At 40.7% G+C, this 22,823-nt stretch overlaps 1 protein-coding gene across 3 annotated transcripts in view; it reads right to left on the reverse strand.

The window, feature by feature from the left end:
* ift70 (intraflagellar transport 70) overlaps nucleotides 1–22,823 on the reverse strand; it is a 104,751-nt gene that overhangs the window by 50,914 nt on the left and 31,014 nt on the right. For all 3 annotated transcript variants that reach the window (XM_063057384.1, XM_063057383.1, XM_063057385.1), the window contains exons 4-8: nucleotides 21,410–21,466; nucleotides 10,160–10,295; nucleotides 7,004–7,108; nucleotides 4,607–4,735; nucleotides 1,585–1,634 (exon numbers count right to left, since the gene is read on the reverse strand). In XM_063057384.1, coding sequence (XP_062913454.1) covers nucleotides 1,585–1,634; nucleotides 4,607–4,735; nucleotides 7,004–7,108; nucleotides 10,160–10,295; nucleotides 21,410–21,466 — 477 coding nt within the window. The remainder of the gene's footprint in view (nucleotides 1–1,584; nucleotides 1,635–4,606; nucleotides 4,736–7,003; nucleotides 7,109–10,159; nucleotides 10,296–21,409; nucleotides 21,467–22,823) is intronic.

The following is a 22,823-nucleotide window of genomic DNA, read 5'->3' on the forward strand; positions in this document are numbered from 1 at the left end:
TAGGTTCCATTATGAAAGGAAGGTTAAAAGAGATAGGGCAAGAAAACTGGAAGAGAGAATTTGGCAAATATCAGGGGAAGGAAAAGGAGTAAATGAGAACATCAAGTAATGTGCTTTATTCTAATGGGGTACAGAGATGAAAAAGTAAAAGGCTTGAGGGCAACAGAGTACAAATACTGAGGCATAAAACTGAAGGGTTGGAGTAAGAGTGCACGATGATTGCAGACATAAATGGAAAAGGAGAGGTGTAGCCAAATGCCAGCAGAGTTAGAATTGTAGACTAGAACTTCAAAAGGACATCAGAAGGTTGTAAGATGGAACAAACTCATCCACACAAGAGAAAAGCACAAAACAATGGGAAAATGTGAAAAATTTGTAAGAGCTGAAACAGCAATGTATTATGGTACACCAATGGTGCTTTCCAAAGATTTTCCATGTCAAGTTCTTCCAACATCTCCATTGCTTGTCACCTCCCTGTATTATATTGTCAATATAACAGACGGGGGTTACCTTAGCAACTTTGTGGGTGAAGCATGTCCCAGCTTATGCATATGACTTTTATCTCTCTGTGGGCCAAGACTTTACCATTCAGGTCCAGAGCATAATAGCTAGCAGATTTGGCCTTCTGGATCAGAACCAGGCAATACAAAATTCAACCAGTATATGAAGTTAATGGATCTCACATACAAAACAGGTCAAGCACTTTCTCTTTACTCAACCCTCTCCAGAAGCTTGCAGAATGATGGAACCTGTACTTGGCTAACAAAAAGGGGAGAAATGTGTCTACTCTCGCCACATTGGATCAAATCATCTCTACAGGATAGCCTGTCATCATATTCCAAAGGAAACTCAAATTTTCATTTAACACTTACAAAATTACTGTTATAGTTTGAAAATTTAACATTATTTTGACCTCTTTGTAGATAAGTTCAAATAAGTGGAATTAATTATTTGGACTATTACTTGGCGAGCCGTCTTTACTTTCAAGGCTGTTAGGTTTACCTTATTTATGAAAGGTAACAAGCAAAACCATTGGATTACAATCAAAGTAATGCAAATGAGTTTTTAGAAATTTATACATAAAGGAATAATTTTGGTTATTTGCTTGGGTCAAATTTTAAAAGTTTATTCAAAAAAAAAGTTTTTATCATGCTAAGATATACATGACTGAAAAGTGACATTTTAAACAATTATGACATTAAACACAAGGTGGGTCTTCCTAATGGCTTTACAATCCAGAACCAAAATGGTTACAGCATTAAGATAAAGGGAATTTCATTTATAACAGGAGAAATTTCTTAGCGGGCATTGAGAATGTGCAATTTACCATCACAGAAGGAGATGGAGGATATAATATTAAACACATTCACAAATTATATATTTATTAATGCTAAAGGGATCAGAAGTTGAAAACAGGGTGTTAATGTGCTGAATTCATTGAATGGTAGAACATGTCTGAAGGCTGAACAGCCTATACCTGCTCATATTTTCTTGCATCTGGTTTACTGGGAAATTATTATAATACGTTCATCCACTTGGTTACTGGCAAAATTGTGAATCTTTATTGACTAGCAAGAAACTTACCTCTTCAGATCGTGGTGGCATATCTGTCAATGCCTCTTGTGCTGCTTCAACTGTTGAGACAAAAGGACAACAAAAACATGAACATCCATAATACTCAGCCATTACAACAATATTCTCCTCAGTCAAATTAAACAGTAATATAATAGAGAAATCTATAAAACAAAGAAAATCATTGGAACAGACACAATACTCCCAAGAGAATATAGTTTCTCTTATTTGACTATGAGAATTATAAACAGCAAAGACCCACGATTTCTTCACAGCTGTGCCCAAATCACCACTGTAACCTAGAAATTTGTGTTCGAAATCCTGAACATGCAATAGAGGCTTTAGCAGGTGAAGTCTTGACATGTTGTATAGTGTGTCGAAGGAAGTGTGGGTTAAGATAACAAGTGAATGACAGTCAATATTATTAAAGGAATACAATATGAATAGTCAGCAAATCTGCAATACTGTTTTGAAAACCTATACAAAATTCATTATGGCTGATATGGAAATATAGAACATTCTTTCTCTGTAACTTGTTACATTGCAGCAATGTTCCCAATACAGGTTTCCCCCGCCATCCGAAGGTAGAGCGAAACAGTTCGTAAGCCGGAATGTCGTAAAGCGAAGAAGCAATTACCATTTATTTATATGGGAAAATTTTGTGAACGTTCGCAGACCCAAAAATAACCTACCAAATCATGCCAAATTAACACATAAAACCTAAAATAACAGTAACATATAGTAAAAGCAAGAATGGTATGATAAATACACAGCCTATATAAAGTAGAAATACTTTTCCACAATCATTACTGAACTGTTCTCCGTAGCCAAAATCTCGCGCAAGCGCCGTCAGCAGAAAATCTCACACAACACTGTTGGCAAAAACACTCTCTCCAGTAACCTTTAAGCTATGAAGCTGCCAAATCATACCAAATAACACGTAAAAATACACAGCCGATATAAAGTAGAAATAATGTATGTACAGTGTAGTTAGGTGCCGCCGACACGTAGTTGTCGCCCAGATCAGTGCTGATTTCCGATTGCGTCGTCTCTGACCTGGGACGACAAGTACGTGTCAGCGGCACCTAATTAATTAGCATGTTTATTTCGGCTTTTTTCTTAAAGATGTGCTGTGTGCGTCTCGGCTAGCGTTGCATTTTCCGCGAATTGGTATCTGTCCGTGGCCTGGGGGTTGGGGTGGTGGGACACTAGGGTGTTATCTCGTCGTTTGTTTCCATTAGAGCAGGCAGCTCATCTTCTCCTATGACTGCCCGCCTCGATGTCGAAGGTCGAGGTTCGTCATCTGCTGTGGCTGATGTGGAAGGCTTGCTTGACTGCTGAGCCTTGCACATTTTTCTATCACACAGTTCTTTAATAAGGACTCAAACCATCCTGCAAATATCCCCTAAACCGATGTACCCTTTCAAAATTAAAGTCATACTTTATCATTACTCATTCGATTTCGATTGTTATCCTTTTTTCTTCCAATTGCATCAGCTCTTCATCTGTCAGTTCTTGGTGATGGGATGCCAAAACCTCTTCAACATCATGTTTGTCAGCTTCCACAAGCCAAACTCACTTTGTCCTTACTTTGTTCACCACAATCGAAACGCTTAATTATGTCTAGTTTTACCGTAAGTTTAACACCCTTACGAGCTCTTTCAGGCTTTTCCGATACCATAGAACTCATCTTGTAAACGGCTGCTCACAGGCATGTGTTAAAGCAAAGCAGTTCCCAATCCGGGGGAGAGCGGCTGCTCGGGGTGCGCGCTGCCTTTTATCGCGTGCTGATTTTTTCACGCGCTGATTTTTTATCGCGCGCTGAATTTTTTTTCGTAACAGTGAAAACACCTTCTGAAAGCGAAAATAGGGTACTAATGTAGGACTTTTGTAACAGTGAGGTTTCGTAAAGCGAACGTTCGAAAAGCAGGAGACACCTGTATAGTAAAACTGATAATCCAGCTTGCTCCGGACTTCCGATATGCCACATTTACAAATTCCTCCTGACCTCTTTTGTTTCCTAGGTTGTTACACAGTATTATAATACAAACGTTTGTAATTTCCTAGTGAACCAGTTAAGTTTAAAGGGCGTGAGGGAAAAGGGACCTGGTCAGTTGAAAGACAGTATGGAAACCAGGACACTGGAGAGTCAGAAGAGGGTGACAAATGAGAGTGAATGAGATGCCAAACCATCTGGATTTCTGAATAGCTGGTGGTGAATTATTAGTGTTTTGCAATGTCTTGTCAACAGTTCAAACTTAGTTTTAAATGAATCACATGGTAGTTCAGTACAGATTCAGGCCTGTATAACAGAATACAATGGGTACTAGAAAGTCCTTTTTTAAATGTGGAGCAGCAATGCTTAAAAACCTCCACCCCTGCCCCGTGAAAATGCCCAAACAAAGCAAAAACAGCTGACAATGAATATTATCAAACTCCATTCCAAAAAAATCCATTTTCAATTGAATTTAGCTGAATTAAGTAGCCACATTAGAAGATGGAATTTCCAGAGGCACGTCCTTCACAGCTTTAAATAGAGTTTCTATTATCTATCCCACTGCTAATAACTGGTTTCCTGGATTTGTACTTTCTTCATTCTATCCTATTCTAAATACAAGAATGATATTAACTTCTTGTAAGTTTATTGGTATCATATGTCTCCTTTATATTATTTTATTGTAAACAGATATAATTGATCTGAACCAGAACTATCCAAATTTTGACAATTTATTTTCCCTAATAGTGGAGTTAGATTTCTTAGTGATTTGTAATTCAGATTTATCTTTCTTTGTAATAAATTGTTAGGTTATTCACACACTATTAAATGGTGTGTGTATTAGATACCTGTTGTTTTCTCAGCAAGTTCATGGCCATGATACTCAGTAGTATAATTTATAGTAATGATTGTTTGCTGTCAAAGATGAGTTATCACTCCCCATCTTAAAAAATGCCTTCTTAACTTGCATAAATTGACACTCAGAAAAAGACGGTCCCAGAAAGCACGAAGCATCTCCACTTTGTTTTTCACACTTACAGTTCTTAAGCTGATATTCAATGGCTGCTTTCAGGTTAAAAGCTTCAATCAATGCAGTTTCATGGAGTACCAATGTGTTTCCAACACTTCTTACATCAATCCCTTCGGTTGTCATTCCAACACTGAGCTCTAAGGAAGAAAGAAAAGTTAATTATAAAAAAAAGAAACTAATGGCACAGAATGATGCCATTCAGTATACTGTATTCATGCTGCCTTTAAAGGTAGATACTTGGTTTATTCATACATGCGAGCTCTTCATTTGTTGTTTTATGTTGCTGTTCTTTAAACGTTCATCCAGGTGTATTTGAAATGTGATGACCGTTACTGCCTCCAACCTTTTATACTGAGCCCTTCTACTCTTTGGGTCAAACAATTTTCCTCAACTCCCCTCTAAAACTACTTTACATCTATGCCTGGTAGTTACTGATCTCTCTACCATGAGGCATAATTCAGGCAAATATCACGGAAATACTGTAATTAATGGCAAGTAAAATATTTATGGTCTTGAAACTCAAAGTGCGGTTAGGCCAGGACACCAGCAATCATTTTGGTCATTGGCCACCTGTGAATGAATGAGCACCACATCTTTCCATGAATGAAAATCTGTTAATCCTGGAGACAGATCCAAGACTGAATGACATGGGCAGGTGGGTTGGATACAAAATGGTGGGCAAGGAGTACGCAAGAAGGGAGAAATAGATCTAATTGACCTTGTACTTTGAGAGTAGCGGGGCAAGATGGGATCAAATATTCTGTCCTGGGTTGGGAAAAGGGAGAACACGGTGCATTAATCCAGGGGTGTGTAATGGAGAAATGGGGAGGAAGCACAGAAGTGGCAAAGACAGTTAATTGTAATGTGGTAAGTTGGCAAGTACAAACAAGAAAGGGTGGGGTGCAGGCAGAAGACTGGAATCACGTCCTCATTGAGGAAATGTGGTCAACAGCAACATTTTGGGAGGTAAATGGGACTGGGTAGATCAACCCAAAGGATGAGAGGTGCCCAGTCTAGCTCTGTGCTTGGAAGACTTTATGGGAGTGCGCATGATGGATGGGTTGAAATCCATATGGTTCCAAGTTCCCTCACAATGTTCCAAAACTAATAATGTGGAGGATGATGCTCTCTTGTGCATTCCAGACATGGAAATTACATTTGTTTACCTTTATATGATCTCTACTGCAGTCTGGCTGTGGTATATATTATTGCCCATAATTATCATGTTTTATTTTGTTTGTTGTGGATACATCCTCTCTCTTTAGTTTTAGCAGCTACTTTACATTTTTGTTCAGTATCTTTATTGTTTCCCAACCATTTCTGTGGCACAATTCCTCAACTTCAAGTCATTTACTCTTCTCTCCTAGAGAACAGCACAGCAACAGGCCCTTAAGCTCATGTAGTCTATGCCGAACCATTAAATTCATCGGCATGCACCCAGATCATATTCTTCCATACCTCTCCCATCAATAAACCTATAGAAATTTCTCTTGAATATTGAAATTGAACCCACATCCACCACTCATTCCACAGTCTCACCACACTTTGAATGAAGAAGTTCCCTCACATTCCCCTTAAACCTTTCACCTTTAGTCTCACCCAACCTCAGTGGAAAAAGCCTGCTTGCATTTATCCTATCTATCCCCTCAATTCTGTACACCTCTTTCCTATCTCTCCTCATTCTTCTACACTTCAGGGAATACAGTCCTAACTTATTCAACTTTTCCCAATAACTCAGGTCCTTAAGACCTTGCAACATGCTTGTAAATTTTCTCTACACTTTTTCAATCTTATTGACATCTTTCCTGTAGGTAAGTGACCAAAACTGAATACAATACTCCAAATTAGGCCTCACCAACTTCTTATACAACTTCAACATAATATCTCAACTCCTGTACTCAGTGCTTTGCTTTATGAAATCTATTGTGCCAAAAGCTTTCTTTAGAACCCCATCTACCTATGACGCCGTTTTCAAGAAATTATACATCTGTATACCCAGATTGCTCTGTTTTACCACACTCCTCAATGCCCTACTGTTCACCATGCAAGTCTTACCTTGGTTTGTCCTGCTAAAGGACAACACCTTGTACTGCAATTTATTATCATATATCATTTATTTTTGGCCTGTTAATTGTGGAACTCTTCACAATGAAATGGGTGTCATATTCAAGCGCTCACTTATCTGCTTTATCAAAAACTTGGTCCTCTTCTTTCTGACACACTGATAAGTCAAGCCTCCATCCCATGCCGTCAACTATCCATATCTACGTATATACTCTAAGTCAGTTAGCATATGGCTCAGGTAGCGATCCAAAGACTACTATTCTTATGGTCTTCCTTTTCAGTTTATTATATTTAACATGTAATTTTAAAAATAAATGCAAAAATAAAATCAATCAATTTACCTGGGTGTTCCCTGATTCCACGCTCTATTATTTCTGCAATATACTTCAGAGCAGGTGCATATTGTTTCATGCTGTAATAACACAGAGCGATGTTGTAGGTCAAATCTAAAAGAAAGCACAAGTAATAGATGATATTTTAAATAAAACTGCAAATTACTTTAAGCAAAAATAGATGCACAAAATCCCATCTGATAGTCACATTCAGTGCTATATTTTCAGTTTTTTTAAATGTGAGAATTCTGTAAAAGTAGGTAATTATTTCCAGCCAATTATACACGAAGTTTATATTCTATCATACTGTATTTTTTTAAATTTCAAGTTGCAATAAGAGTAATTGTGAAGTATAAATAGTGCATGACAAAAATGATCCTTAATTTTAATTTGAAGTTTGCACGCAGACTATAAATTAACCTTTGAAAACTACCAATTAACTGTTTCAGTGGAAGTTCTTTATCCTTGATATTCCTTTGACTAAATCTATGTTTACATGTGCTTTGGAAAGGCTTGGCTACTGCATACATCTATATACTGTCTTAGACAGAACTATAATGAGAGGCCAGTACTCATTATAGAGATGCAAATACAAAAAAACAGTTGTTTTGTATTTATCATCATCAAACCTCTCATGATTTTGCACACTTTGCCAAGTTTCTTAATCTCCTCTGTTCTCAGGAGAACAACTCTACTTTTTTCTAGTCCTATGTAGTCTGACCACTATAACACAAGAAAATCTTGATCATTGAATTTTATATTTGACAAAAGCTGCACTTTGACTTAACAGCTAGTTCTTTAGAAGTCAGTCACTGCAGTAATCTGTAAAGCTATGGTCTTGATCTTGTCTAATTCCAGATGATATTATTAATACACCTTCCCTGCTTAAAAGAATCAGAGATATAATGAGATAAATTTACTTTAAAAAATGCATCAAGTTGTTGTACAATGGAATATGTTGCATAAACAGATAGCAAAACAGATTCATCATTCAAAGAGAATGTCTAAAAGATTAGAGCAGGAGAATATCTGTAACAACATTAAAGAGTAGAGCAGGTAGTGTAGGCTGAGTGGGATCTTTTTTTGCTATATTATTCAATAATACATCTATTTTTATTACACAGAATAAGCACTGCATTTTGCCCTATTGCCAAATTAATGACGAAAACAAAATTCTTTACATTGGAGCATAATTTCTTTAAGAAATTCCTATTGTGGTTTACTGCCATTTAAAAGCATTGGAAACTCTTCGCTTATACACAGACAACAGGTTGCCGACTCTAATTCTGTATGGGTTTCTAGAGAAATGAGATAAAGTAGGTGGGGGAGATGAGAGAAATGGGACAGAGAAACTAGGGTTGAAATTAAAGGATGCATTGTTGGGTAACATGGCTCTTACATTACAAGAATTGGGTATTGTGCTGCCAATGGGCACTAAAACCATGATCATCATGGTTAATCACTGATGCAATACATTGCCAATAGAGATGTTTGTCAGTTCTTTATCAGTGTTGCTTTCCCATCAAAGGTGCAGCATTTATACATCAATGTGGGGAAGTCAATTAGAGTAAAAATAATGTCTGTGATACAGTCCTCATGATTGAATAAGGGAATTACCAGCTCATAACATTTGATTCAATTGCATTATCCCTTAGAAACTCCCCTTTCCACAATAAAATACAGAGAGAAATTATGGTAGTAGTAGAGCTACTAGGACTTGATGTTTCAATCCCTATGGTAAGTCGGCACTCTCGATGTTGGCAGTGGGTTTGGAGTGGTGACAAGGAGGGAGGGTAGATACTTCATCGGGGTCACCAGGTGGGCACCCTCCTTCTTTGACGTTTTGTTGATAAGCCCACGACGTCTCCAGAGGGCTCTACCTGGCGTCCCAGATACACCCCCCTCAGTTCCATACCCTCCTGTCTTCATCTTGCAGCCCAGTTGTTGTCTTTCCTTTTAATCCAAATCCAATTGCTGCTTTCTTCTTCTTCCACTGAGGCAAGGGGAGAAAAAAACCAGAGGACATGGGTTAAGGGTGAGGGGGGAAAAGTTTAAAGGGAACATTAGGGGGGGCTTTTTCACACAGAGAGTGGTGGGAATATGGAATGAGCTGCCAGACGAGGTGGTAAATGCGGGTTCTTTTTTAACATTTAAGAATAAATTGGACAGATACATGGATGGGAGGTGTATGGAGGGATATGGTCCGTGTGCAGGTCAGTGGGACTAGGCAGAAAATGGTTCGGCACAGCCAAGAAGGGCCAAAAGGCCTGTTTCTGTGCTGTAGTTTCTATGGTTCTATGGTTTTCTATTTGACAAGGACTTGATTGCTTGTTGGAGGGAGTGACCTCTCACCCCCATCTTCTTCAATAGACTGGTCGTAGATGTAGCAACGAATCCCCTGCATCCCACTTCTACAGGGAAAATCTTGGTCTTCCAGCCATTCTGGGCAGCTTCAATTGCCAGTTCGGAGTACTTGGTCTTTTTCCTCTCACAAGCTTCTTCAACATCATCTTCCCATGGTACTGTCAATTCCATAACATATGCCAGCTTGGCTGTTGTAGACCACAGGACCATGTCTAGCCGGAGTGTTGTAGCCGCAATGTCTGGGGGAAACACAAGCTTCTTTTCCCACCCACGTCCATTTTCCAAATCCGAGCAACCTGCAGAATGCTTACATCTTTTGATGTTATATGATGCTCTGGAGGTTGGCCTGCTGGTACAAATCGTGTGATGTGGACATTTCCTGCCGATGTTTGTGGGAGAGCGTTCGTGGTGATTCGCCTCTGTCCCAAGATTGATGCCAGCTGTCTGAGAACTTGGTTATGCCGCCAAGTGTACGGCCCCTGGGTGAGGTTCATCAGTATTAGTGTAAATCACAACTGGTTCAATCACCCAATTTGCAGGATTTAAGCCAGGCATTGCTACGTCCTTCAAAACATAGGTAACATGCTTTTTGTGTATGATTTATACATGAAGAAGTATTTTTTTCAATATCGAAAAGACAAAATATAAGGGGAACAAATGATTTTTTTCTAATCTAATTTTGAGGTTTATGATTCAATGAAAGCCAAAATAATCTGGGATTTAAGTCTTAGAAAGATTTTTTTAAAAACTTTTTTTTTAACCAATACTTGGTTAAATTTTAGATCTATTTAGACAATTTACCTGGTTTGTAACCCACAACCTGCATGGCTGTGGTAAACTTTTTGCAGGCCTCTTCACAGTGTCCTTCCTTGTACAGCAAACACCCCAAATTAATCTCCGTGTCTGGATCATCAGATGGCTGCTGCTCTACTAGGCTCTAACGTTTAAAAATAATATATTCATAGAATCAGGTAAGAAAAAAATCTGTTTTCTAGAAACATTTATTCAGATGATGTATATTGCACACTTTATCACATATTCTTTATAATATTAAAAACATTTATCTGTTAGAATGACCAGAATGCAAACTTGTTTTCTGTTAGTGGTTAAGGATCCCAGAAGTACATTAAAATTATTGACAACTTACTCAACTCACCGAAGGGCTGTAATGATATATCACCGTTTGAAAAAGAGGAGAAAGATAAACCAGGAATCTATAGGCCACCCTAACAGGAAAGTTGTTGCAAGCCATTATCAGAGACAAGCTAAATATGTAGATGCTTTACTTAATTACTGACAACAAGCAGAAATCAACTCCAGTATTCTTTGATATGTTATGCATGATACATGGAGTTTTGGAAGATATTCAGTTGCAATATAGTAGGCTTATTAAGCTAACTGAATTGAGTGGAAAAATTCAGCATGAATGCAAAACTAGCTCATTGACAAGAAGCAATGGATAATGGTGGACAGATACTTTTTAGACTGAGAGTTGGTTTCCACAGAAATTGTTTGGTCTATTATCCTTTTTGATTCTTCAATGAAGGAGAAACAATGTAAAATTTGGAAACAGTTGGAAATTCTTACAGATTTCAGTTTGGCACCTAAGGGATGATGAAAAAGGTAGAAGCAAGGCAGCTTGGAGATCAATATGAGGAAGCGTTAAATGACAATTTGAGAGGGCTAAGGTAGATAAAGAACAAACGTTAAAAGTTTGCTTGGACAAATGGTTTATGATAGAGGGTGAGAGTGTAAGTTGATAAGCTGGTTGAAAAACATTTGTTATATGCATGTATGAATAAGAGAATGAAATACAAGCATGCTAGAGTTTTATAACTCATTGGTTAGATCTCAACTGGGCAACCATACAAAGAAACATTTTAGGAAAGATGCTTTTGAAGGAATTCGGTCAGTTTATCAGGATGCTCATGATGGAATTTAGTTATGAGGAGAGACTGGAAAAGACTGGACTCCAACCACTGTAGCCCTCCTGTCTTCATGAAAACACTAAGTGCTACTGGTGGTCCAGACTCACCCATTTTGTGTCTGGATTGCAACAGAAGCAAATGGACTTCATGCTTCCATAGAAACTGTTAGTCAAGATCTGCAACTGGATCTTAGTCTTCTTGATGGAAAGACCCTAGTCAGTCCAAGTTGGTAGCAATGTCTCAAGATCTATCACACAGAGCACTGGAGCCCCCCAGGGCTGAGTGCTCAGCCCACTGCTGTTCACATAGTAGTCATAGTCATACTTTATTGATCCCGGGGGAAATTGGTTTTCGTTACAGTTGCACCATAAATATGAAAACCAATTTCCCCCGGGATCAATAAAGTATGACATGCTGCTAAGACTGCATCATCATATAATATCCTGTGGGAAGCTTTGCTAGCACTGAATTGGGGTGTGGGGGGAAGATGTTGGGGTTTAAACTAGAGTTGCAGGGGGATCAGAACTAGAGCACCAGAGCAGATAGAGGAGTGGTTGTGGGGAAAGATGTTAAGCTACATACAAACGGAAACACGAGGAAATCTGCAGGTGCTGGAAATTCAAGCAACACACATCACAGTTGCTGGTGAACACAGCAGGCCAGGCAGCATCTCTAGGAAGAGGTACATTCGGAGGGAGAGAGAAACCGGGGAATTATAGACCGGTTAGCCTAACGTCGGTGGTGGGGAAACTGCTGGAGTCAGTTATCAAGGATGTGATAACAGCACATTTGGAAAGCGGTGAAATCATCGGACAAAGTCAGCATGGATTTGTGAAAGGAAAATCATGTCTGACGAATCTCATAGAATTTTTTGAGGATGTAACTAGTAGAGTGGATAGGGGAGAACCAGTGGATGTGGTATACTTGGATTTTCAAAAGGCTTTTGACAAGGTCCCACACAGGAGATTAGTGTGCAAACTTAAAGCACATGGTATTGGGGGTAAGGTATTGGTGTGGGTGGAGAATTGGTTAGCAGACAGGAAGCAAAGAGTGGGAATAAACGGGACCTTTTCAGAATGGCAGGCGGTGACTAGTGGGGTACCGCAAGGCTCAGTGCTGGGACCCCAGTTGTTTACAATATATATTAATGACTTGGATGAGGGAATTAAATGCAGCATCTCCAAGTTTGCGGATGACACGAAGCTGGGTGGCAGTGTTAGCTGTGAGGAGGATGCTAAGAGGATGCAGGGTGACTTGGATAGGTTGGGTGAGTGGGCAAATTCATGGCAGATGCAATTTAATGTGGATAAATGTGAAGTTATCCACTTTGGTGGCAAAAATAGGAAAACAGATTATTATCTGAATGGTGGCCGATTAGGAAAAGGGGAGGTGCAACGAGACCTGGGTGTCATTATACACCAGTCATTGAAAGTGGGCATGCAGGTACAGCAGGCAGTGAAAAAGGCGAATGGTATGCTGGCATTTATAGCGAGAGGATTCGAGTACAGGAGCAGGGAGGTACTACTGCAGTTGTACAAGGCCTTGGTGAGACCACACCTGGAGTATTGTGTGCAGTTTTGGTCCCCTAATCTGAGGAAAGACATCCTTGCCATAGAGGGAGTACAAAGAAGGTTCACCAGATTGATTCCTGGGATGGCAGGACTTTCATATGAAGAAAGACTGGATGAACTGGGCTTGTACTTGTTGGAATTTAGAAGATTGAGGGGGGATCTGATTGAAACGTATAAAATCCTAAAGGGATTGGACAGGCTAGATGCAGGAAGATTGTTCCCGATGTTGGGGAAGTCCAGAATGAGGGGCCACCGTTTGAGGATAGAGGGGAAGCCTTTTAGGACCGAGATTAGGAAAAACTTCTTCACACAGAGAGTGGTGAATCTGTGGAATTCTCTGCCACAGGAAACAGTTGAGGCCAGTTCATTGGCTATATTTAAGAGAGAGTTAGATATGGCCCTTGTGGCTACAGGGGTCAGGGGGTATGGAGAGAAGGCTGGGGCGGGGTTCTGAGTTGGATGATCAGCCATGATCATAATAAATGGCGGTGCAGGCTCAAAGGGCCGAATGGCCTACTCCTGCACCTATTTTCTATGTTTCTATGTTTCAGGCCAAGACCCTTCATCAGGACTAACTGAAGGAAGAGCTAGTAAGAGATTTGAAAGTGGAAAGGGGAGGGGGAGATCCAAAATGATAGGAGAAGACAGGAGGGGGAGGGATGGAGCCAAGAGCTGTCCCCCAGTAACTCTAGTTTAAATGCCAACACCCTCCCCCCATACCCCAATTCAGTGCTAGCAAAGCTTCTCACAGGATATTATATGATGATGCAGTTTTAACAGTGTGAACAACAGTGGGCTGAGCACTCAACCCTGGGGGGCTTCAGTGCTCAGTGTGATAGAGCTTGAGATATTGCTGCCAACTTGGACTGACTGGGGTCTTTCCATCAAGAAGACTAAGATCCAGTACCAATCAACTGTCCAGCTCTTGGCTGCATCCCTCCCCCTCCTGTCTTCTCCTATCATTCTGGATCTCCCCCTCCCCCTCTCAAATCTCTTACTAGCTCTTTTTTCCGTTAGTCCTGACGAAGGGTCTCAACCCAAAACATCGACTGTACTTCTTCCTATAGATGCTGCCTGGCCTGCTGCGTTCACCAGCAACTTTGATGTGTGAAGCTACATACAAAGTCAGGAATGGAAAGGTTGAGCATGGTGGGAGTAACGTTCTAAACTGGGTATATTTCAATGCAATGTAGGAAAGGCATGATGATGTTGCTGCAATTAGTGAGACTTAGTTGCAGGAGAGACAGGACAGACAGCTCAGTGTTCCAGGGTTCTACAGTTTCAGATGTGATAGAGTGGAGGGATTAAAGGGTGAGGGGTCACAGTAGTACTCAGACAGATGGACAGCCCATCTACTGAGGCATGATGGCAGAACTGAGGAAAAAGAAAGGTATAACTATGTCAATGAGATTATATTATAGACCACCCTACAGTCTGCGGGATTTACGGGAGCAAATTTGTAGAGAGATCGCAGACTGTTTTAAGATATACAAGGTGATTTTAACTTTCCACATTGACTGGGAGTCCCATGCTGTAAAAAGGCTGGATGGGATAAGTTTGTCAAATGTATTCAGGAAAGTTTCTTTAGTACACAGAGGTCTGAACCAGAGACAGCGTGATACTAGATCTCCTATTAGGGAATGAAACAGGGCAGGTGACTGAAGTTTGTGTAGTCATAGTCATACTTTATTGATCCCGGGGGAAATTGGTTTTCGTTACAGTTGCACCATAAATAATAAATAGTAATAAAACCATAAATAGTTAAATAGTAATATGTAAACTACGCCAGGAAATAAGTCCAGGACCAGCCTATTGGCTCAGGGTGTCTGACCCTCCAAGGGAGGAGTTGTAAAGTTTGATGGCCACAGGCAGGAATGACTTCCTATGACGCTCTGTGTTGCATCTCGGTGGAATGAGTCTCTGGCTGAATGTACTCCTGTGCCCAACCAGTACATTATGTAGTGGATGGGAGACATTGTCCAAGATGGCATGCAACTTAGACAGCATCCTCTTTTCAGACGCCATCGTCAGAGAGTCCAGTTCCATCCCCACAACATCACTGGCCTTACGAATGAGTTTGTTGATTCTGTTGGTGTCTGCTACCCTCAGTCTGCTGCCCCAGCACACAACAGCAAACATGATAGCACTGGCCACCACAGACTGGTAGAACATCCTCAGCATCGTCCGGCAGATGTTAAAGGACCTCAGTCATCTCAGGAAATAAAGACGGCTCTGACCCTTCTTGTAGACAGCCTCAGTGTTCTTTGACCAGTCCAGTTTATTGTCAATTCGTATCCCCAGGTATTTGTAATCCTCCACCATGTCCACACTGACCCCCTGGATGGAAACAGGGGTCACTGGTACCTTAGCTCTCCTCAGGTCTACCACCAGCTCCTTAGTCTTTTTCACATTAAGCTGCAGATAATTCTGCTCACACCATGTGACAAAGTTTCCTACCGTAGCCCTGTACTCAGCCTCATCTCCCTTGCTGATGCATCCAACTATGGCAGAGTCATCAGAAAACTTCTGAAGATGACAAGACTCTGTGCAGTAGTTGAAGTCCGAGGTGCAAATGGTGAAGAGAAAGGGAGACAAGACAGTCCCCTGTGGAGCCCCAGTGCTGCTGATCACTCTGTCGGACACACAGTGTTGTAAACACATGTATTGTGGTCTGCCAGTCAGGTAATCAAGAATCCATGACACCAGGGAAGCATCCACCTGCATCGCTGACAGCTTCTTCCCCAGCAGAGCAGGGCGGATGGTGTTGAACGCACTGGAGAAGTCAAAAAACTTGACCCTCACAGTGCTCGCTGACTTGTCCAGGTGGGCGTAGACACAGTTCAGCAGATAGACGATGGCATCCTCAACTCCTAGTCGGGGCTGGTAGGCGAACTGGAGGGGATCTAATTGTGGCCTGACCATAGGCCGGAGCAGCTCCAAAACAATTCTCTCCAGGGTCTTCATGATGTGGGAGGTCTATAGTCATTGAGGCCGCTGGGGCACGGCGTCTTCGGCACAGGGACGACGCAGGACGTCTTCCACAGCACAGGAACCCTCCGGAGCCTCAGGCTCAGGTTGAATACATGGCGAAGTACTCCACATAGCTGAGGGGCACAGGCTTTGAGCACCCTGGTACTGACACCATCCGGTCCTGCAGCCTTGCTTGGGTTGAGACGTTTCAGCTGTCTTCTCACCTGTTCAGCTCTAAAGCCCACCGTGGTGGTTTCGTGTGGGGAAGGGGTATAGTCATGAGAGCAGGGTGGGGGACTGTGAGGAGCGGTAGGAGGGGAGAGTGGAATATGTGTTGGTTGGGGGCCGACAACAGATGACTCATGTGGATGGGCAAGGGCCACAATGTCAAATCTGTTAAAGAACAGGTTAAGTTCGTTGGCCCTGTCCACACTGCCTTCAGCTCCTCTGTTGCTAGTTTGCCGGAACCCAGTGATGGGAATTCTTTGCATCTAGTGATCATACTGCCATTAGTTTCAAGATAATTTTGGTGGTATCAGTAAGGACCTGACAAGGGTGCATTGGGACAGGTTGCTTTCTGGCAAAGGTGTACGTGGTAAGTCGGAGCCCTTCAGAAGAGAAATTTTGAGAGTAGAGGGTTTGCATGTTCCTGTCAGAATAAAAAGTCAAGGATAACAGGCTTAGGGAATCTTAGCTTCGGGAGATATTGAGGCCCTGATTAAGAAAAGAAAAAAAGAGATGCATAGCAGGTAAAGGCAGGTGGGAAATGAGCTGCTTGAGGAGTACAAGAAATACAAAATTTCTTAATTTTTTAAGTAGGAAATCAGGAGGGTTAAAAGAATGCATGAGGTTGCTCTAGCAGACAAGGTGAAGAAGAATCCCAAGGGCTTCTACACTACCGTAGATTAAGAGCAAAAGGATAGCAGGGGACAAAATTGGTCCTCTGGAAGATCAGAATGGTAATCTAGGTGTGGAGCTGAAAGAGATGGGGGAGATCTTAAAAGGATTTTTTTTTGCATCTTTATTGATTCGGAAGAAGGATGCAAAGTCTATAGAAATGAGGTAAAGCAGTAGTGAGATCATAGACCATATACCTGAGGAGCAGGTGTTTGCTGCCTTTAGGAAAATTAGCATGGATAAATCTCCAGAGCCTGACAAGGTATTACCTCAGACCCTGTGGGAAGCTGGTGCAGAAATTGCAGGGGCCCTAGCAGAGATATTTAAACCATCCTTAGTGACGGGTGAGGTGCTGAAGATTGGAGGATAGCTGATGTTGTTCTGTTGTTTAAGAAAGACTCTAGGAATAAGCCAGAAAGTTATAGGCTAGTGAGCCTGATGTCAGTAGTAGGAAAGTTACTGGAAGGTATTCTAATGGACTGGATATAAAAATATTTGGATAAACAAGGACTGATTTTTCAAGAAAGTTTTCAGGAAAGCAAGGTAGTGGATGTTGTCCACATAGACTTTAGTAAGGCCTTTGACAAGTCCCGCATGGGAGGTTCGTCAAAAATGTTTTGTCACTTGGCATTCAAGGTTAGGTAGTAAATTCGATTTGATATTGGCTTCACAGGAGATGCCAGAGAGTGGTAGTAGATGGTTGTTTCTCTGATTGGAGGCCTATGACCAGTGGTGTGCTGCAGGGGTTGGTGCCGGGTCCGTTGTTGTTTGTCATCTACTGTATAGGTATGATTTGGATGCTAAAGTGGTAAACTGAATCAGCAAATTTGTAGAAGATACCAAGATTGGGGGTGTAGTACATAGCGAAGACTATCAGAGATTGCAGTGGGATCTGGACCAACTGGGGAAAAAAAAGGGCAGAATGGAAGTTAATGCAGACAAGTGTGAGGTGTTGCACTTTGGGAGGACAAACTAGGGTAGGACTTACACGGTGATTGTTAGAGGACTGTGGAGTGTGGTAAGAAAGGGATCTGGGAATACGCATCAGTAATTCCTTGGAAATTGTGTCACATGTAGATAGGATTGTAAATAAATCTTTTGGCACATTGGTCTTCATAAGTCAAGGTACTGAGTGTAGGAGTTGGGATATTATGTTGAAGTTGTATAAAACGTTGGTGAATCCTAATTTAGAGTATTGTGTGCAGTTTTGGTCATCTACCTACAGGAAAGATGTCAATAAGATTGAAAGACTGAAGAGAAAATTACCAAGGATGACCTGAGTTTTAGGAAAAGTTTGAATAGGTTAGGACTTTATTCCCTGGAGTGCAGGAGATCGAGGAAGCATAAACAGAGGTATATAACATTATGAAGGGTAAAGAGAGGGTAAATGTAAGCAGGCTCTTTCCACTGAGGTTGGCTGAGACTCGAATTAGAGGTCATGGGTTAAGTGTGAGAGATGAAATATTTAAAGGGAACATGAGGGGGAATTTCTTCACTCAAAGAGTGGTGAGAGTGTGGAAGGAGCTGTCAGCAGAAGTGGTGGATGCGGGTTCAATTTCAACAGTTAAGAGAAATTTGGATAGGTACATGGATTGGAGAGCTATGGAGGGCTATGGTCCGGGTGCCGTTCGATGGGCTTGGGCAGATTAATTGTTCTGCATGGATTAGATGTGCAAAGGGCCTGTTTCTGTTCCATAGTGTTCTATGATTCAATGTCTCTATTACATTTGCTGATGATACAACAGTGGCTGGCCTCATCAACAACAATGATGACTCAGCATACAGAGAGCAGGTAGACAGGCTTGTCATATGGTATGAAAACAACAACCTGAGTCTCAACATGGACCGGACAAAAAAGATGATTGTGGAAGGCGCAGGTTGACCACTCTCCATTGCACATCAAAGGCTTTGCTGTGGAGACAGTGAGGAGTGCAAAGTTCTTGGTATGCACGTAACAGATAATCTAACCTGGACTCACCACATCTCCTCATTAGTCAAGAAGGCACAGCAGCATCTGCATTTTCTGAGGAGATTGAAGTGTGCAAGGCTCTCTGCCCCCATTTTAACAACTTTCTACAGGAGCACCATAAAGAGTGTTCTGTCTGACTGCATCATTGTGTGTTCCAGAAGCTGCAAGGCATCTGACAACAAGAACCTATAGAGGATAGTAAGATCAGCCAAAATGATCACCAGGGTCTCCTTCCCTCCCAATCGTGACATTTATTGGGACTATTTAAGAAGAGCCAGAAGTATTTTTGAGGATCTCTACCATCCATCCCACTATCTCTTTGACCCACTACTGTCAGGGAGGAGGTATAAGGGCATCAGGACCAAGACGGCCAGACCAGGTAACAGCTTTCTCCCCCAGGCTGTGAGACTAATGAATACCCTGCCATCACTGAGGTCTCATCATCACTAGGACAGTCAGCTGTTTACTGTACTGTTTAGCTGTGCAGCGCACTACCTGTATTTTGAATTATATTTTATTAACTTACTTGTGCTAATATTTTGTTTTATTTGCTGGATGGAATATATGTACAGTATTGTGGGTGCACCATGGTCTGGAGGGACAATGTTTCATTTGGTTGTATATACGTACAGACAGATGACAATAAATGTGAACGTGAACTTGAAAGCACATATATCGCAACTAGTCACTCACATACAGGTCTGAAAGAAACTGACATCACCTAGCCTAGAGGAATTTTACATAATGGCGAGAAGCCTTCAACTTATGTTAGAATAGAAACGAAAATATCTGATGAACCACCTATAAACTGATTCATTCCCCATCTTTTGGTAGCTCAGTCTTAACTAGACTATTCGAAAGTTCAAGCCTGGCAAGTTCCAGCTTGGATATCCAGAGTGTTTTTTAATAGAAGGTGAAAAGAAAGAACCTGCATTTATACATGGGGTAAAGTTTCTGACTAGGCTACAAATCTGTTGCAAGTTTATCATTTCAAATGGAAATAAGACAATCTCCATAAACAAGCCTTTTTTGTTGTCTAATTCTCCACGTATGAGGACACACTGATCTAAAGAAAACTGAAAATAACTTCTAATAAACCACATTGAACAATTTCAATGCTTCAATAATCTATGTTCATCAATTTCTTAATAAATACTTCCTATGCAAAAACTTTTACAACATATCAACTAATTCCTCAGCAACTAAGGAAACACAAATAGCTTGAAGAAACAACCTGAATTAGTGCTCCTGGGAAAATGTACAGTTCTAAACTGGAGAAGAAGCTAGCTGTGAGGGCAAAGTTTAATTCTGATGAATAAAATCCCAAATTAACATAAAACATTGAATAATAACTACACACAAGTAGCTCTGACTGTTAAGCTTTTAAAATGCCTAATCCTTTGTGTGTATTAAACCAAATCCATTCAGAGCGTAAAAGTGAGTGGAAAGAGTTTTCCGGTGCGTTCGCTATTTAAAAAAATACTTCACAGATAGCAAATGTGAGAACTTCTGTAAAGATGATGAGATGCAAAGACAAAATAGAGAGTAATGATGTAGCAAGATCTGAAGAAAATATATTTTGGGAGGGATACAACACCAATAATAAAAAGGAGAGGTTGAGATAAGTATATTCACATGAGCAATTATGTTTATAAGCATGATAATCATTTGATGTCTATTGTGGCTCTCTCAGATTTACTGGAACAATGTTTAAACTTCGTTTTTAGTTGTAGAACACTACTGCACAGAAACAGGCCTTTCAGCCCATCTAGTCCATGCCAAACTATTATTCTGCCTAGTCCCATCAATCTGCACCTGGGCCATTACTCTCCATAACTCTCCTATCCATGTACCTATTCAAATTTCTCTTAAATGTTGAAATTGAACTCACATCCACCACGTGTGCTGGCAACTCATCCCACAAGCTCACTCTTCTCTGAGTGAAGAACTTTCCCCTCATGCTCCCCTTAAACATTTTCCCTTTCACACTTAACCCAAAACCTCTTCTTCTAGTCTCATCCAACCTCAGTGGGAAAAGCCTGCTTGTGTTTACCCTATCTATTCTCCTTATACTTTTTATATACCTCTAGCAAATCTCACCTCATTCTTCTGTGCTCTAGAGAATAAAGTCCTAACCTATTCAACCTTTTCCCATAACTCAAGTTCTCAAGTCCTAGAAAATTCCTTGTAAATTTTCTCGGCATTCTTTCAATCTTATTAATATTTTATCTTTAAATAGGTGGTCATAAGTGCACACAATACTCCAAATTAGGTCTCACAGCTTCATCATAAAATCCCAACTCCTGTACTCAACACTTCGATCTATGAAGACTAGAGTGCCAAAAACTCTCTTTATGACCCTATCTACATGTGACGTGACTTTCAAGGAATGATGAGCCATCTATTCCCAGATCCCTCTATTCCACCATACTCCGCAGTGCCCGATCGCTCACCATTTAAGTCCTAACCTGGTTTGCCCTCCCAATGTGCAACACATCACATTTGTCTGCATTAAATTTCATCTGCCATTTTTCATAAATAAAGGATTATTTACAAAAAAACAATGTAATGCCTTTTCATAACTAAAGATATTTTACTCATTTAAGTACAAGTCAATGCTTCAAATTTATTTATATATAGAATTTTTTAAACTTTCTAAATTCACATTAATGTTCAGGTATCCAAAACTTAATTGTAAGGATAATACAATTCTTACTTTTGCTCCTATAAGGTCTTCTTCTCCATATTTAATTGCAGCTTGTAGTTTCAACACCTGATTGGGAAAATCAGATTTTATTTATGCTTACACACTTTCTAACAAAATTATTACTAAAAACAGTACCCCACAGCTTCTGATCAGTGCACCTTTTTGTTTAATTTATTTGAAAGCAGCAAAGCCAGGACAAAACTTTGCAGGGCCTCTAGCTAGTTCAAAGTCAATATCAAAGTAAACTTATTATCAACATATGTACAGAATATGTCACTATACACTACCTTGAGATTCATCTTCTTGCTTACATTTACAGAAAAACAAAGAAATAAACTATAATTTATGAAAAGCTATACATAAACTAAGACTGAAAACAAACCAATGTGCAAATGAAAAATAAATAAATAGTGTATAGAATATGAGTTGTAGAGTCCTTAGAAGTTAGTTTGTAGGTTGCGGAATCAGTTCAGAGTTGAGGTGAGTGAAATTATTCATGCTGATTCAGCAGCCTGATGGTGGTAGGGTAATAACTGTTTCTGAACTTGGTAGCTTAGGGTCCGTGCCTTTTGCCCAATGGTAGTACAGGTGTCCCCCGCTTTTTGAACCCTCACTGTTACGAAAGACCTACATTAGTACCCTGTTTTCGCTAACAGAAGGTGTTTTCACTGTTACGAAAAAAGCAGCCCGCGAAAAAAATCAGCGCACGCCCCGAGCAGCCGCTCTCCCCCAGATTCGGAACTGCAATCTCGCCGGCATTGCTTAAACACGTGCCTGTGAGCAGCTGTTTGCAAGATGAGTTCTATGGTATCGGAAAAGCCTGAAAGAGCTCGTAAGTGTGTTACACTTAGCGTAAAACTAGACATAATTAAGCGTTTTGATCGTGGTGAACGAAGTAAGGACTAAGTGAGTTTGGCTTGTGGAAGCTGACGAACAAGATGTTGAACAGGTTTTGGCATCCCATGACCAAGAACTGACAGATGAAGAGCTGATGCAATTGGAAGAGGAAAAGATAACAATCAAAACCGAATGAGTAATGATAAAGTACGACTTTAATTTTGAAAGGGTATGTCGGTTTAGGGGATATTTGCAGCATGGTTTGAGTGCTTACAAAGAACTGTATGATAGAAAAATGCACGAGGCTCAGCAGTCAAGCAAGCCTTCCACATCAGCCATAGCAGATGACGAACCTCAACCTTCCACATCGAGGCGGGCAATCATAGGAGAAGATGAGCTGCCTGCTCTAATGGAAACAGACGACGAGATGACACACCAGTGTCCCACCACCCCAACACTCAGGCCGCGGACAGATACCGATTCTCGGAGAATGCAGCAGTAGCCGGGAGACACACAGCACATCTTTAAGAAAAAAGCCGAAATAAACATGCTAATTAATTAGGTGCTGCCCGACACATAATTGTCG

The sequence above is a fragment of the Mobula hypostoma genome, chromosome 9 (genome assembly GCF_963921235.1).
Source record: "Mobula hypostoma chromosome 9, sMobHyp1.1, whole genome shotgun sequence".
NCBI classification, from domain to species: domain Eukaryota; kingdom Metazoa; phylum Chordata; class Chondrichthyes; order Myliobatiformes; family Myliobatidae; genus Mobula; species Mobula hypostoma.